We start from the raw sequence: 16,677 nt of genomic DNA, 5'->3' as shown, positions 1-16,677 counted from the left end.
AGACAATTTAAAGAGGAATCAAGTCAAAAGATGAAAAGCAGAGATGTGGACAGGGTCAAACAGTTTGAAAAGTAGGAGAGGAGCTGTAAGACCGTCAGGTGAAACTCTGATCGGTCGAATACCTACAGATTCATGTGAAATGACATGAGCGGAACGTGGGAAAAGAGGGAAGCAGGTGAGGACGAACATGCAGCACAGGACAGCTTCATGCACCAGCAGCAAAGACTGGAGACAGAGGAGCATCCGGAGGGTCGGTCCTCTTCGTCTAACAAGACCATGAGTGAAAACCTCTTTTTCTTGTTACCAAGGAGGCTCAAAAGGAGGAGAAGAGCAGCACAGCACACGAGGGGTGGGGGGGTGGGGGGACGACATGTGGATGTCTTACCTGTCCGAGGCTAAGGACACACCGTGGACACCAGATCAGACTGGTGTGTGAAGCATGAGGTGAGGTTTAACAGTTTAATGAGGTGGGTTAGAGGGATGACTGAGAGGAGGAGGAGTGCTCTGACATTCAGTCACATCAGGAGACCGGAAACCGGCCAGAAGACGCACCACGTCCACAGACCACAGGAAGTGGACGGAACAGGTCAACGAGCTGCTGGATCACTCAGACCAGTTCCTCCCAACACCATCAACACAAGAGCCCAGAGGGAGGAGACTGCAGAGCCTTCTGGGTGCTGGTTTCAGCTGCTTCCTGGAAACCTGGCCAGCGGCTCAGAGTGGCTTCAGTCGGTCTGAGAAAGCTGAGAGTCTCTGATCTTCTCACATCTTCACGTTTAGATGATCATAGATGATAACGGATGAATAGTTTGGATCCGTAGCCAGTACCAAGAATGTCCCTCAGAGGTTTAAGCCTCATGTGCCGTCGCATTACTCGTAGCACCTTTAATTTCAGCGGCAGACTTAATGTTTTCAGGTCATTCTTGTCATCTTCAGGTCCTGCTGTTGGGTTTCACATGGGTTTTTTTTACCTTCAAAACTTTCAGATCCTATTTTTTTTAAATTCAGAAATTTTGACGGCACTGGGGAGTGGAATCACCGAGAGGGGCGTGGCATTGCCCGAGAGGGGCGTGGCAATGACCGAGAGGGGCGTGTTATTGACAGAGAGGGGCGTGGCAATGACTGAGAGGGGCGTGGCATTGACTAAGAGGGGTGTGGCATTGACTGAGAGGGGCGTGGCATTGACTGAGAGGGGCGTGGCATTGACTGAGAGGGGCGTGGCATTGACTGAGAGGGGCGTGGCATTGACTGAGAGGGGCGTGGCATTTTACAGTGAAGACATGAATGAGGCGGAGCAGTCGGTGGTGGAGACAGAACGTAGAAAGAGGATGTAGAGTGATCTTCAGAACCAGACCTGTTAGTTTATTCAATATTCAGCCGACACATGATGAGCGGACAGTTACACAGAGTGCTGCTGCACACATGGACACATCTGCTACAGGCAGACAGGGACCGATGGGGACAACCAACCACTTGTCCAGAGAATACAGAAAGACAGAAAGCCAGAGAGAAAGAGAGAGGCAGATCCAGACGTCAGGAGGCGGCAGGGAGCCTCTAGGTGGAGACAGGATGGGACTGCAGCGCTACCCAGAATGCAATGTGTACAGGTGCAGTGGACAGGAGCAGACAGAGAAAAAATTTTGAAAGTCAGGAAGAATTTAACTCTGACAGCAGTTCAGGTTTTCATCCCACACAGAGACCCCCTGGTCCAGTCTAGTCCCACAGAGACCCCCCTGGTCCAGTCTAGTCCCACAGAGACCCTCCTGGTCCAGTCTAGTCCCACAGAGACCCTCCTGGTCCAGTCTAGTCCCACAGAGACCCTCCTGGTCCAGTCTAGTCCCACAGAGACCCTCCTGGTCCAGTCTAGTCCCACAGAGACCCCCCTGGTCCAGTCTAGTCCCACAGAGACCCTCCTGGTCCAGTCTAGTCCCACAGAGACCCTCCTGGCCCAGTCTAGTCCCACAGATACCCTCCTGGTCCAGTCTAGTCCCACAGAGACCCTCCTGGTCCAGTCTAGTCCCACAGAGACCCTCCTGGTCCAGTCTAGTCCCACAGAGACCCTCCTGGTCCAGTCTTTCTGATGGCATGTTCTCTCTTCTGGGATTCTCTCCAGGTTCTTGCTCCTCTGTATTTCTTTGTGTCTGATTCTTTTCACTTTTACGACTGAACGGATTTAACATGCAGGAATGTAACGTGTTAAACTTTGTTGTGTTTCCGCTCAGATGTCAGCCACGCCGATCTCACTGGTGTTCAACACTTTAATTTGGTTAGTCAACATTTGTTCAATATTGGAACAGAAAATATGACAATATTTTAAAGTGAAGGGAAGTTGTCAGTCAGTTTCTTCCCACACTTCATATTAATACGTAGAGTCACATTTTATCACACATCATTAGGCGGTTTGCCTGGCTGTGGGAGGAAACTAGAGAAAATCCCAGCACACATGGGGAGAACATGCAAACTGCTCAGAACCTGCTGCCAGAGTGCTAACTACCACCCCTGTAGAACAGGACTCCAGAGGAACACAGTGTCCATGTGTCATGGTGTGGACCGTGGTGTGGACCGTGGTGTGGACCGTGGTGTGGACCGTGGGGTCACAGGTCGGGGGCTGAACGCTGAGCTCAGTTTCGGGCTCGCTCGCTCTTACCGGGGTCGTCGGCGGGCATGACGACCATCAGCGGGTCGCTCACACGTCCATAGAGGCCGTTGGCGCAGACAGCCACCACCTGGACCACGTAGCTGTTGTTTGCTAACAGGTCGTCCAATATCGCCCCCTGGTGGTAAAGAGAAGAAGCAGCAGTCAGCAGCTCACTGGAAGCTGCTGCAGGGAGGCAGACAGCGCCGACTGGAGGACCCGAGGAACTGCATGATATCCGCTGGCCAGGACTCACTGCACAACTTGATTTTACTGCTTGTAGTTTGACACCAGCTTCAATGATTGGTTGAGATAAATGTTGGACATCCAGAGTTTTGGTCTTAAAAAAAAAAAGTTTCAAATGTTGCTTTGCTTTTATTCAAGTATTTGACTGGTCTGAATCCCTCTGCTCAGTCTGTCCTGTTATTCTATCACCTCGACCCGGCTGGAACGGCAGGAGGTCTCCTCTGAGTCTGGTTCTACTGAAAGTCTCCTCTGGGTCTGGTTCTACTGAAAGTCTTCTCTGGGTCTGGTTCTGCAGAAAGTCTTCTCTGGGTCTGGTTCTGCAGAAAGTCTCCTCTGGGTCTGGTTCTACTGAAAGTCTTCTCTGAGTCTGGTTCTGCAGAAAGTCTCCTCTGAGTCTGGTTCTGCAGGAAGTCTCCCCTGGGTCTGGTTCTACTGAAAGTCTTCTCTGGGTCTGGTTCTGCAGGAAGTCTCCTCTGGGTCTGGTTCTGCAGAAAGTCTCCTCTGGGTCTGGTTCTACTGAAAGTCTCCTCTGGGTCTGGTTCTGCAGGAAGTCTCCTCTGGGTCTGGTTCTACTGAAAGTCTTCTCTGGGTCTGGTTCTGCAGGAAGTCTCCTCTGGGTCTGGTTCTGCAGAAAGTCTCCTCTGGGTCTGGTTCTACTGAAAGTCTCCTCTGGGTCTGGTTCTACTGAAAGTCTTCTCTGGGTCTGGTTCTGCAGAAAGTCTCCTCTGGGTCTGGTTCTACTGAAAGTCTTCTCTGGGTCTGGTTCTGTAGAAAGTCTCCTCTGGGTCTGGTTCTACTGAAAGTCTTCTCTGAGTCTGGTTCTGCAGAAAGTCTCCTCTGAGTCTGGTTCTGCAGGAAGTCTCCTCTGGGTCTGGTTCTACTGAAAGTCTTCTCTGGGTCTGGTTCTGCAGGAAGTCTCCTCTGGGTCTGGTTCTGCAGAAAGTCTCCTCTGGGTCTGGTTCTACTGAAAGTCTTCTCTGAGTCTGGTTCTGCAGGAAGTCTCCTCTGGGTCTGGTTCTACTGAAAGTCTTCTCTGGGTCTGGTTCTGCAGGAAGTCTCCTCTGGGTCTGGTTCTGCAGAAAGTCTCCTCTGGGTCTGGTTCTACTGAAAGTCTCCTCTGGGTCTGGTTCTACTGAAAGTCTCCTCTGGGGCTGGTTCTACTGAAAGTCTCCTCTGGGTCTGGTTCTGCAGGAAGTCTCCTCTGAGTCTGGTTCTGCAGGAAGTCTCCTCTGGGTCTGGTTCTACTGAAAGTCTTCTCTGGGTCTGGTTCTGCAGGAAGTCTCCTCTGGGTCTGGTTCTGCAGAAAGTCTCCTCTGGGTCTGGTTCTACTGAAAGTCTCCTCTGGGTCTGGTTCTACTGAAAGTCTTCTCTGGGTCTGGTTCTGCAGAAAGTCTCCTCTGGGTCTGGTTCTACTGAAAGTCTTCTCTGGGTCTGGTTCTGTAGAAAGTCTCCTCTGGGTCTGGTTCTACTGAAAGTCTTCTCTGAGTCTGGTTCTGCAGAAAGTCTCCTCTGAGTCTGGTTCTACTGAAAGTCTTCTCTGGGTCTGGTTCTGCAGGAAGTCTCCTCTGGGTCTGGTTCTACTGAAAGTCTTCTCTGGGTCTGGTTCTGCAGGAAGTCTCCTCTGGGTCTGGTTCTGCAGAAAGTCTCCTCTGGGTCTGGTTCTACTGAAAGTCTTCTCTGGGTCTGGTTCTGCAGGAAGTCTCCTCTGGGTCTGGTTCTACTGAAAGTCTTCTCTGGGTCTGGTTCTGCAGGAAGTCTCCTCTGGGTCTGGTTCTGCAGAAAGTCTCCTCTGGGTCTGGTTCTACTGAAAGTCTTCTCTGAGTCTGGTTCTGCAGGAAGTCTCCTCTGGGTCTGGTTCTACTGAAAGTCTTCTCTGGGTCTGGTTCTGCAGGAAGTCTCCTCTGGGTCTGGTTCTGCAGAAAGTCTCCTCTGGGTCTGGTTCTACTGAAAGTCTCCTCTGGGTCTGGTTCTACTGAAAGTCTCCTCTGGGTCTGGTTCTGCAGAAAGTCTCCTCTGGGGCTGGTTCTACTGAAAGTCTTCTCTGGGTCTGGTTCTGCAGGAAGTCTCCTCTGGGTCTGGTTCTACTGAAAGTCTCCTCTGGGTCTGGTTTTAGTTTTGTTGGGAGGGGCCTTCCTGAGCAGCTTCCTGATCGTTACGATGGAGAGTCGGAGTGTGTTGGTTGGGTTGACCTCTTGAACCAAGTCCGGACCCCGTACAGAGCCCACCTCACCTGTTCTTCTAGTCTCCACTTCCAGAGCTTTGGCTGAGGCCATGACGGGAGAGACTGATGTCTAGAAACCGTTCTCTGTATCCTCAACAAAGACCAACCCTGGGTTCATCCTGGTTCTGGTCTGCTTTAGCTCTCTCTACAGACACTGGACTCCCGTTCTCACCACGTCCTGGTCTCCGTCCGTCAGGTACTCGGAGCTGGCACCGCCGTCCCCGCCGTCCAGTCGGTAAGTGACGGAGTACTTCTCGATGTTGGCGTCGTACACCGCTCGCGGACGCTCCCACGTCACCAGCAGGCTGCTCCGGTTGTAGGGCGCCGCCTGGACGTCCTCGGGCTCGGAGCTGCAGACTGATCCACACACAGGCAGCAGCAGGTCAGCCCGGTCACCGTCCAGCGGCTGCCACACAGCCGGTGGCTTTTCCAGTCAAAAGGACTCCGTCATGGACTCCAGCGTACATGCCTCACTCTTGTCCTACTGTCTTAGGAGGTGGGTGGTGGGGGGTGGTGGGGGTTCTCTCCTGTCTTTATAAGAATGATTGTGGGTCAGAGTTGAGTTTACTAATGCAGACGTCTGGGACTGAGGCGGATTAGCAGGAGGTGAGGGTGGGTGACCATGATCTCAACAGTCTGACCTCTGACCCCTGACTTGAAGCCAGTAGCCTCCAGGTGGCAACAACAAAACAGCTCTCAGATCTGTTTTCCCCCAGGAACAAGGAAACAGGACATTCCATGGTTTTTCTCAACTGTTTACACACAAATACTAGAAGCAGGGACTCAAAGACAGGGACTGCCTGAACCAGTCCTGCTAAACTCCAAACCTGCTTCACTCAGACTGCAGCCAAAAAAAACACTTTTCAAAACAACAAACTAATGTTCATGAAGAAAACGTCTCGTTTTCTCAAGAAGAACATTCATTCATTCACTTTCTGGACTTCAGGGTCACAGGGTGCTGGAGACAGTCCCAGCTGCTTAGCGGTCCACCAGGATGGATCTCCAGTCCCTCACAGGGTCCACCGGGACAGGTCTCCAGTCCCTCACAGGGTCCACCGGGACAGGTCTCAAGTCCCTCACAGGGTCCACCGGGACAGGTCTCCAGTCCCTCACAGGGTCCACCGGGACAGGTCTCCAGTCCCTCACAGGGTCCACCGGGACAGGTCTCCAGTCCCTCAAAGGGTTTGTGGACCCTTTGTCCACAAGTCCTGAAGAAGGAGTGGGCTGTCTGAGATGAGAAAGGGTCAGAAATCGACTCTCACTCGGAAACCTCAGTAGCTCAGTGAGTCCAGGGGAACAGGACTACCAGAGGACTGTCTGGAGAACCTGGTTCTTCTCAGCCTCTCCTCATGATTCCAAACAACATTGGCTTCAATGTAAAGTTTAAGTTTGGTGGAGAACTGATGGATTCTGCCGTGTGTGTGTGTGTGTGTGCGTGCGCGAGGCATGCTTTCAGAAACTGTAAGATGGACGATGAGGAGCTGTAATATGTTGTTGCACCACCAGGGGGCGGTAGTAGACAGGACGAGAGCCTGACAGCTGCCAGAGGCTCAGCAGGAGGCTGAAACGTCCAGAACACAGCAGACTACAGAGGGACGGCGTGACAGCTGCAGCCAAACGATGAGGAGGAATAATCAACAGAACTGTAACGAGGTGTTCGCCTCAAAACCTCAGGAATGAAAGTACCTGTTCTCTTACCCTTCATCTGAGCAGGTCGAAGCCTGGCTGAGTTTTAAAGTCTCTTCTCCAGTGACTTTCAGCGGACCGTCCCGGAATGGAGAGAGAGCAGAGGTCAGGAAGGTCGACCGCTACACACTACCCAGCACTAACTAACCAACTAACTAACTAACTAACTAACTAACTAACTAACTGGTCCTTTGACTGGTGGTTTGGATCATTTTCCCAGGACTCCTGACCATCCTGCTGCTCCTCCAGAGAAAGCACCTATCAACCGCCGGGAGCGAGCGTGCACGAGCTCATACAGCGTGCACGTCGCTGTCGACAGCACTCAGCGTCGCTCAGACTTTCTGAAAGATGCCGTGAAATCAGCACAACACTGGATGGTTGAAAGCGGAGCTGATGGGGTGATTCAGAACTCGCATGCATGCACAGGCCAGCCGGGAGCGAGCTCGCTGAGCTAGCCGGGAGCGAGCTCGCTGAGCTAGCCGGGAGCGAGCTCGCTGAGCTAGCCGGGAGCGAGCTCGCTGAGCGAGACGGGAGCGAGCTCGCTGAGCGAGACGGGAGCGAGCTTCAGCAGACTGACCGTCATGGCAGGGAGCCAATAGTTGAGATGATCGACCTGGAAAGAAAAGCCTCCATCCCACCTTCAGGCTGATGTTCAGATTGTAGTCTTGGCTGTTTCTTTCTCTTTACCCATTTCTCCTGACTTCACACCTAAATGAGGAGCTGTTTGATTCTGCGTCCACTGCCCCCTGCAGGCGAGGTTCTAGCAGAGGATGCTCTGAAGACTGATCTTTACCCAACAGGAACACTTCCACTTCAAATCCACCCAGATGCAGCAGCAGAGGTATGGATGGGTGGAGGGTGGTGCTCCGTTCCTCCACCCAGACGGACCCAGAGTTCACTTCCTCTGAGAGAGAGTGTTTCAGGTGTTTCTACAGATTCCTGAAGGGACTGAAGACCAGAGACTCTTCAGGACTATCCAGGCCTGAAAACTCCACAGCAGTGATCAGGAGGAGGAGTGGGCTGATGAGCCTCTTCTCCCTCATCCTGTTAAAGCTTCTTCATCGCCGCCGCCCACAACACCAAGACGGCAGGACCAGAGCTCTGATCTCCAGTCGTCATGGCGGTGCAACTCCATCACCTCCTGCATTTTCAGCCCTGAGTGTGTCTGATGCCAGTGCTGCTTAGCTAACAGGCAGCCGCTTTCCTCCGACTCTCCAGAGACATTCCCACTGTTTTCTACTGCAAGCACCTCTGTTCAAACATCCTCCGATCAAATGTTTCCACACGGTGTTGGGAAAACCTGGAAGAACGGCAGTGAAATGCTGTGTAAAAGCAGAACCTGAAGAGCGTCCAGGACTCTTCCTCGACTGTTACAATCTGTAAACACAACAACAAGCTACGTGAAATGTTTTCCATCAGGTGAAGACTGTGGAGTGTTTGGACCAGATCCGTTCAGGAACACGGTCTCCAGTGAGACGTGGAACCTGAACACAGTAACGGCTCCCGCGGAGCTGTCAGGACTTGTCAGGATCACATGAGAACCCAGGCCACCCTGAGAACACCCCGCCTTCACAGGAGGGCGAGCAGCGACACGCCGCACCAGGCTGAACACACTGACGCAACACCTCCAGGAGTGTGTGAGGGCCTCACCTGGACTGAGGACCTCCTCGGTGCCGGTGTAGGACGAGAAGACCTGGCCCATGAACTGCTGCTGCTGCTCCCGGTAGTTGTTCTGCAGGTAGTCCATCAGCATCACGTAGCCGGCCTGCTGCATGGTCATCACCTCACAGAACACCTCCAGCTGCACACACACACACACACACACACACACACACACACACACACACACACAAGGTCAAGAACAGGGGATGACAGATTTCTACAGGCTGCACTTCGAGGGCCTGAGCTGCTCAAGAAAACCTCTGTGACCTCTGACCTGTGGCCTGCCACCTGTGAGGAACTGGACAATGGACAGGGAGGTGGAGGAACGACCTAGAAAACACCCCGTCAGAAAGTCAGCTGGTAAAAGCTGAGGAGAGCCAGCTGGGAAAAGGCGTCTCGCTGCCGTGGCAGGAAGTCCCGTCAGTGAAGTGGAAGATCCGAAGACGACGGAGCTCCACGTTCCTGAGGAGCCGAGCTTTTATTCTGGAGGACTTCCTGCCAGCAGACCAGCTCTCACAGTGTATGGAAGGAGGGGGGCTCAACGCCAAAGCAGAAATCCTTCCCCTTATTCTGACCGGTGTTCTCATTGTCTGCATTGTTCGTCCAATCAGCAACATCCACTCAACTTTTATTCATAATGATCTAAAAATAATAATAATAAAACACTTCATCACATTTACAGTGGAACTAATCACCCTGTCACGTCCAGAAAGCCTCTGTCTTCCTCACACACTGCTGGTTTGGTGTCTTGAGTCCTGGAGGCAGCTGCACCAGTCCACTGAGCCTCAACACGGGGATCGAACCGCCAACCCTCTGACCCTGAGTGGAACTGCTCCCACTGAACCACAGCGTCACCTGTCCTGACCACACAGGTGACTCAGAGCCACTATGCTGCTGGTGTGTGTGTGTGTGTGTGACAGAGAGAGAGAGAGAGAGAGAGAGAGAGACAGACAGAGAGAGACAGAGAGAGAGAGAGACAGAGAGAGAGAGAGAGAGAGAGAGACAGCCCTCAGGCTGTGACTGACTGCCATGTAAAAGCTGTCATTACATCAAACAAATACTGGATTACACACACACACACACACACACACACACACACACACACACACACACACACACACTATGATGTTGAGAAGGCCTGTTCAGGTGTGTTTTGTCTCGCGCTGCATTCCGATTTGTGTCTCTGTTGTCAGGTTGACACCTGGTGCTCCAGAGGACCTGGTGCCCCCGCGGTCTGGTCTCAACACCAAACACTCAGAACGGATCCGGTGACCGGCTGATCCATATCAGCTTCTCATATTTCCATCACATCACCGACACCTGGACACAGCCTGTGCAGTGTGCTGATTGGCCGGGCGTGGCGTCCCACCTGCTGCTCAGAAATGGCGGCCGTGCTCTTGAAGACGATCCACTCCACGGTGTCGCTGCAGGGCGGCGTGGTCAGGGAGCCGTTGTACACGAAGTACTTGTCCGTGGAGTTGGGCAGGAGGCCTCGCAGGGCGAAGGGCAGGACCTCGGCGCTCTTTCCTGGACACAGCAGGACACACGGCGTCACCACGGAGGACAGACCGTCAGCAGGGGACGACAGGACGCCGCCGCTGCCGCCGCCGCTGCCGCCGCCGCTGCCGCCGCCGCTGCCGCCGCCGCTGCCGCCAACGCACCGTATCGGCTCACGCTGTTCACGCCCTCAATGACGGCCGCCAGGTCCAGGTTGTCTTCACTGCTGGTCTGCACAGGACACCGGGAAGACAGACCGAGAGTTAGCATCAGGAAGACACTGGCAGGGACAGACTAGAGCAGGGACAGACATCAGCAGGGACAGACACCGGCAGGGACAGACACCAGCAGGGACAGACTAGAGCAGGGACAGACTCCAGCAGGGACAGACACCAGGAGGGACAGACTCCAGCAGGGACAGACTAGAGCAGGGACAGACTCCAGGAAGGACAGACACCAGGAGGGACAGACTCCAGCAGGGACAGACTAGAGCAGGGACAGACTCCAGCAGGGACAGACTAGAGCAGGGACAGACACCAGCAGGGACAGACTAGAGCAGGGACAGACACCAGCAGGGACAGACTAGAGCAGGGACAGACACCAGCAGGGACAGACTAGAGCAGGGACAGACACCAGGAGGGACTGGACTATCAGGGAATGATTTATCTCCTAATTTCACATCCATTTTCAGCTGCTTCAGGATTTTTCTTGCTTAGGTTTTACATTTGTGATTTCTTCCTCTTACTGCGGTGAATGGGGGTCATTAGGGTTACTAGAGGTCAGTAGAGGTCACCAGAGGTTAGTAGAGGTCACGAGAGGTCAGTAGAGGTCAGTAGAGGTCAGTAGAGGTTAGTAGGGGTCACGAGAGGTCACTAGAGGTCACTAGAGGTCACGAGAGGTCACTAGAGGTCAGTAGAGGTCACTAGAGGTCACGAGAGGTCACTAGAGGTCAGTAGAGGTCACTAGAGGTCAGTAGAGGTCATTAGAGGTTAGCAGAGGTCACTAGAGGTCAGTAGAGGTTAGTAGAGGTCACGAGAGGTCACTAGAGGTCAGTAGAGGTCACTAGAGGTCAGTAGAGGTCACTAGAGGTCAGTAGAGGTCACTAGAGGTCAGTAGAAGTCACTAGAGGTCAGTGGAGGCTCACAGCAGCGACGTCCTGGAGCCACTGACACCACTGACGTCGTCTTCACAGCTAAAAACCACAAAGTGACACAAACACCTGAAACCAGTCGGACCAGATGCTCACAGCGAGGAAACCTATTCATCTGCCTATAGCTAAAGAAACACACACACGGCCACGCCCACACACCCACACACAGCCACACACACACACACAGCCTGCAGCTCTCCATCATACACTGCTTGCTTCCAAATATGAGAGGAGAAAGCCGAGCAGAGACACAAGCTGTAAACACTGACACACACAACGTGGAGACACACAACGTGGAGGCACACAACGTGGAGACACACAACGTGGAGACACACAACGTGGAGACACACAACGTGGAGACACACCGCCACCACAGAGTGTCTCTCCCTCACCTCAGAAAGTTTATTTCTGGTCTTGGCTCTCTGAATGTGTGAACAGAATAACAATAATCTGAAGACGTTTCTCCTTCTGAACGAACGTCTGAAAACGTTTCTGTTTTCCGTTTCGTATGAAAACTACAGTTTATGTTGAATTTATACACGTCTGGAGCTACGACTCAGAACCACTGACAGGTTCTTAAATTTGACCAGTTTCACTCATTTGAGAGGTTTGAGCAGTTTTTCCTGTTCAGTCATTATTGTTATGCTTTTTTTGTTTTTTGTTTTGAGACCTGTTCTGCCCCGGCAAGCACTTAAAAACTCCGCCCTGAATAATTCACTCTTCATGTTGACGTGCTGAAGTCTCATCAGAGGCTTCCGCCGGACTCCATCACTGCTTCAGGGACCTTACTGATGCAGAAGCATTCAGCCACTGGGAGGAAGCGGGAATCGAACCACCAACCGCTGGACTGTGAGGCCGCCAACTGAGACCAGATCAGTCCTGCAGCACCGCGGCTCGTTGGCAGAGTGATGAAGGGACAGTGTTGGACCAGCAGGAGGCCGAGCTCCGCTTCCAGCTGAACATCTCAACAAACCTCCAGCAGCACGGCCAGCGCCGTGACCCGGCCTCCGGACTTCACACTGGCGTCCAGAGAGTCGTAGCGGTCCGCCTCGTAGCAGTAGATCTGCATCTGGGGGGGACAGACAAACGTCCAGGATCAGTGTGGATCAGTATGGATCAGATCAGTACCAGATCGGTCTTGAATCAATTCTGAATCAGTCGGAATCAGACCTGGATCAGTCCTGGGTCAGTCTATCATTCCAGATCAGTCTGTTCAGTCCGGTTCGGTCGTGGATCAGTCTGGATCAGTTCTGAATCAGTTGGAATCAGTTGGTTTCAGTCTGGATCAGTCTGGTTCTGGTAAGTGGCGGTTCCAACCACACCTGCCATTAGGCCTGCCATGACTACAGCCAGAACCAGGTTCTGGTGTGAGGTGGACGGACTGAGTGCTGACTGCTGCCTTCGCTGGACGCTGTGCTGGAGGGCTCCGGGTCAGAGTGAGGATGGAACCGTTGCTCACACCGAGCAGAGCAGCCTCACCTCCAGAGGGAACTTCACTCCGTCCAGGCTGTGCTCCGAGCCCTCCGACGAGGCGTTGCAGCGCCCCCAGTGGAAGGTGATCCGCCCCACTTTGAAGGTGGACCTGAGCCCGCCTCCGCTGACGTAGAACTCCCCGTCCACATTGATGGCCACTGGAGAGGAAACACACGGAACATGTTCACTCTGCTGCAGGCTTCAAACCGTGGACCTCCAGAGGAGGGCTGGGAGCGGAGCGCCGCCGCCGCCGCTGAACAGCTTCACTATCAGACACCATGGCGCGTTCACACCGACCGGGGCGGAGCCAGGACCCCTTTTGGGAAGTGTGAGTTTGTAAATCAGCCTCCTCATAAACAACTGAATCATGTTCTCACCGTCGAACCAAAAGGGCGTCGATCCAGACAGAGGAAACGCGATATGTGTTCCAAAATAAATGATTTCAAAATAAAATCTGTGTCGTGTTTTTGCCTTAATATTCTTTTTTTTTTTTTTTTTTTTTTTTTTTTACTTCTTCTGGTAGAATACAGAACAAACAGCGTGATGTAGTCATTATACGCTTTAGAAGAATGAACGGTTTTGTACTTCCACACTGCAGGAAAGTCAAACGACACCAAAATGGCACAAAACAGCTCTGTGACCGGAGCAGCTCCGTGTTGCCAGATTGGGCGGGTTTTGGCCAAATCAAGCTTCTTTGTTGAACACGTCTGACGGGTTGATGAAATGATTGTGTTTATGAAGTGTTTTTTTTATTGTACAAATACGGTTTTGACGTGCATTTTTCAACCGAGATGGCGGTTTGGGCTGCTTTCTATTGAGTTAATCGGGTTTCAAATTGTTTACGGGGGATAGTGACAGACCTGGCAACCTCCTCCAGCGGACTGCAGACAGACGGTTCTGCGGTGATTCCGGACCGGAGACGGAACGCAGCCAGAACGGTGGTTCTGTTGTACATGATTTTTCTGCAGGCCGGACAAATCGCTGACTTTCAGAAGGAAGAGCGGCTCTCCTCTGCGCCGTGCTGGACGAGCGCTCAGAATAACCGTTCGTATTGTGCGCTACGGAAGCCTCACATGGACAAAAGTGCAGCAAACGAGGAAAGCTGGCTGGACCCGGGGAGTGACCGTGTTCTCACCGCATCTAGATGGAACCAGGGTCGGCCCCAGACCTCCTCCTTGAAGCGGCCCCGGCTCCACCCAAAAGTAGGTCGACCCAACCTGAACAACGTGTTCACACTGTGGCTCCCGGCTCCACCACGGCAGTTAGGTCGAGCCAAATGCTTTGGTGTGAACACAGACGGAGACAGCAGGTCTCCAGGCTGTGCTCTGTTAGCTCTGACCAAAAGGATCAGATCCTTTGAAAAGCAGACAGACTGGAAGCGTCTGGAGTCTCTGTCCTCTGGACCGGGCCACAGGTCCTGAGGAGATACCATCTGCTCTAGATGTGGATTCAAAGCCTTTGTGGGACGCTGCAGTCCTCCTTTGTGGGACGCTGCGGTCCTCCTTTGTGGGACGCTGCGGTCCTCCTTTGTGTGCTCTTTTGCAGGCCTCGTCCTCCATTGTGCTTTATTTCAGCTCCTGTCCAGAATCTAATTTCCCCTCAAGGGAAGGAAAATATTGACTCGACTGGTGTCTAATTCAGCCGTGTTGAAACATTTGTTTGCCCTCGTTTCAAAGCGTCACACTGTCCTCGACGGGAGCAGCTCGCGCCGAGACGTCCACCGAACATCTCCGTTAATTAAGGTCTGTGGTTCAGCTGGCAACACCGACCGCTCCGACAGAGAGCGTCTGATTTCGCCGAGAGTCCTGCGTTGCTAAGAGGCGATTGGACGGGTGCGCGGAGCCTTTGGGAAGCCGAGGGAGGACCTCCTGTCTACAGTTTCACTGAACAATCAGCCTGAATGCACTGTGCAGCGCATTGTGTCCACACCACTTAAAGACAGGAAATACATACAAGCCTCTCCGTCCCGTCAAACCAGGGACTGGTAACTGTATCCTTCACACAGGGACACCGCCGCCTGGGGACAGGCCGGCTGTTCACCGCCGATCCCAGAGACAGCAGGAAGACAAACTGCTCAAACGCTTCTGAAACGTATCCGGAATTAACCCGTCAATATGTGCTTTTGGTGGGAATCACAAAATACTTTCACCACTTCAACATGTAGCAGAAGAACGACTGGCCAATGAGAGCCCAGGAATCACTCAGCCTGAAGCCCCGCCCACTTCGTAGGCGCTTGTCTCAGATCACAAACTTTACCAGTTAATGTAAATTAGAGTCTGTTATTTAGAAGAATCTTATCAGTTTGAATTCTTCACAAATCACTGAATTATTGAAAAACACTGAAGGATCACGACACGTTCCCCTCATACTGAACATGTTGACTTATTAGTGTGAAGACGTGTGACCTCTGAATGACCTCTGAATGACCTCTGAATGACCTCCTCTAACAACAGAACCAAACGCTGCTTCCACTGACAGCTCTGGATGTGGCTGCTGATCCTCACGTTCCTGCAAAGAGCTGCTTCGGACGGTTCACATGCTGGTCTGCCACGTGCTAATGCTAACAGCTAGCACAGGCATCTAGCTCAAAGGAACTGTGGCAGCCGTAGCACTGGTGAGAGTCGGGGCATTGTGGCGACGGCGCAATGGTTAGCAGGCTCATTTCAGAGGCCGCCGGTTTGAATCCAGCTCAGCCCTGTGTGTGGTGTTTGCATGTTCTCCCTGAGGTGTCTCTGGGTTGTGTTCCCAGGAGCTGGGAGTGGCCTTACCCGTCTTGCCGTCGTTGTTGACGGTGGTCCTGTCGGTGGTCAGGGCGTCCCAGCCGTGGAAGCGCAGCCTCTGGTACTGCAGCTTGACGGGCGCCAGGCTCTCCTGGATGTTGATGGGGGACTGCTTGGCGTTGCTGCAGGACGGAAACTTCTTGGCCCAGTTGTTCTGGTTCAGCGTTCCTGCAGAGCAACCAGTCCGTGAGATTAACGTCACCCTGCAGGCCCGTGGATTCAGATCCGACCTCTGAACTTTGACCACCGAGCCAGACGAGCCAAATGAAAGAAAAAACCGCCACGAGGAAGAACACTGAAACATAGCACTTCGGTAGCGTTCCCTCAAGACAGCCAAACAGGAGCCGAGCCGACGTCTCTCTGGACAAACGACTCCGAATCACCTGCAGACTCAGCTTACCATTCCACTCAAAAGCAAAATCCTCTCGTTACTGGCCCATTCAATAAGGAGTTTTATTGTGAAACTGCTTCACTTACGACAGCAGTCATTGCTTCAGCAGCTTCCTGTTTCATGCATTAGGCCTTGTGGTGGTGTTTTTCTGCTCCGTCCTGCTGCTAATAAAGAGTGATCACTGCTGCTGCAGATGGTCAAGGCCTCTTCATTCTCCAAGAGGAGAAGAAGACATTTCACTTCCTGACGTGAGCCAGCAGCAGAAGACCCCTCATCACCGGTCCGGACCAGAGCCGGACAGGAGACGGCCGCAGCGACCGCTCGCTCCACCATTTCTACCCAGCAGCCGTTTCTGCATTGGTTCTTTTCGTCGGTTACTGGTGAGTGGAATGAAAATGTTGCTGCATGCTGCCTCAGCTGCACATGTTGAAGGCTGATGTGTGAACATGGCCAGTGACCGACAAGAGGAAACAACAGAGACGACTCCTGGGCAAACAATGGCGGAACCATATGGTCATTGTCACGACTCTCTCACTATACGGCCCTGGCCTGGACATTTTATAGTGCGGAGGCCACACCTCCACATCTGGAGGCCACGCCCCCTCGCCGCATTCACACTTTCCCCAGTGTTTCCATGATACATTGGGAGGATATAACGGAGTCGATAAGAGAGGAGGAAGGGCAGGATCATGCTTGAAGCTGAGGAGGAGGAAGATTCAGTATGGAGATGAAGAAGAGGTGATGGAGGTGGATCCATGCTGCTCTGCCAAACAAGAAAAATCTGACCAATCACACGAGAGTCGGCTGAGTGGGTCCAGGACGAGGTGACAGGAGACAGTTAAATCCTCTAGTGTCAACCAACCAACCAACCAACCAACAAACCAACCAACCAACCAACCAACAAACCAAGCAACCAACCAACCAACCAACCAAGCA

At 52.8% G+C, this 16,677-nt stretch overlaps 1 protein-coding gene across 1 annotated transcript in view; it reads right to left on the bottom strand.

Moving 5' to 3' along the window:
* LOC115392552 (receptor-type tyrosine-protein phosphatase zeta-like) overlaps nucleotides 1-16,677 on the bottom strand; it is a 76,059-nt gene that overhangs the window by 20,601 nt on the left and 38,781 nt on the right. Inside the window, 8 exon segments of the mRNA XM_030097243.1 lie at nucleotides 2,648-2,774; nucleotides 5,275-5,459; nucleotides 8,439-8,589; nucleotides 9,820-9,977; nucleotides 10,112-10,178; nucleotides 12,071-12,166; nucleotides 12,577-12,728; nucleotides 15,339-15,518. Of these exon segments, the coding sequence (XP_029953103.1) occupies nucleotides 2,648-2,774; nucleotides 5,275-5,459; nucleotides 8,439-8,589; nucleotides 9,820-9,977; nucleotides 10,112-10,178; nucleotides 12,071-12,166; nucleotides 12,577-12,728; nucleotides 15,339-15,518 (1,116 nt within the window).

The sequence above is a fragment of the Salarias fasciatus genome, chromosome 7, assembly GCF_902148845.1.
Source record: "Salarias fasciatus chromosome 7, fSalaFa1.1, whole genome shotgun sequence".
NCBI classification, from domain to species: Eukaryota; Metazoa; Chordata; class Actinopteri; order Blenniiformes; family Blenniidae; genus Salarias; species Salarias fasciatus.
The sequence above is the reverse complement of the archived record's forward strand: the minus strand, read 5'-3'. Positions and strand labels throughout refer to the sequence as shown.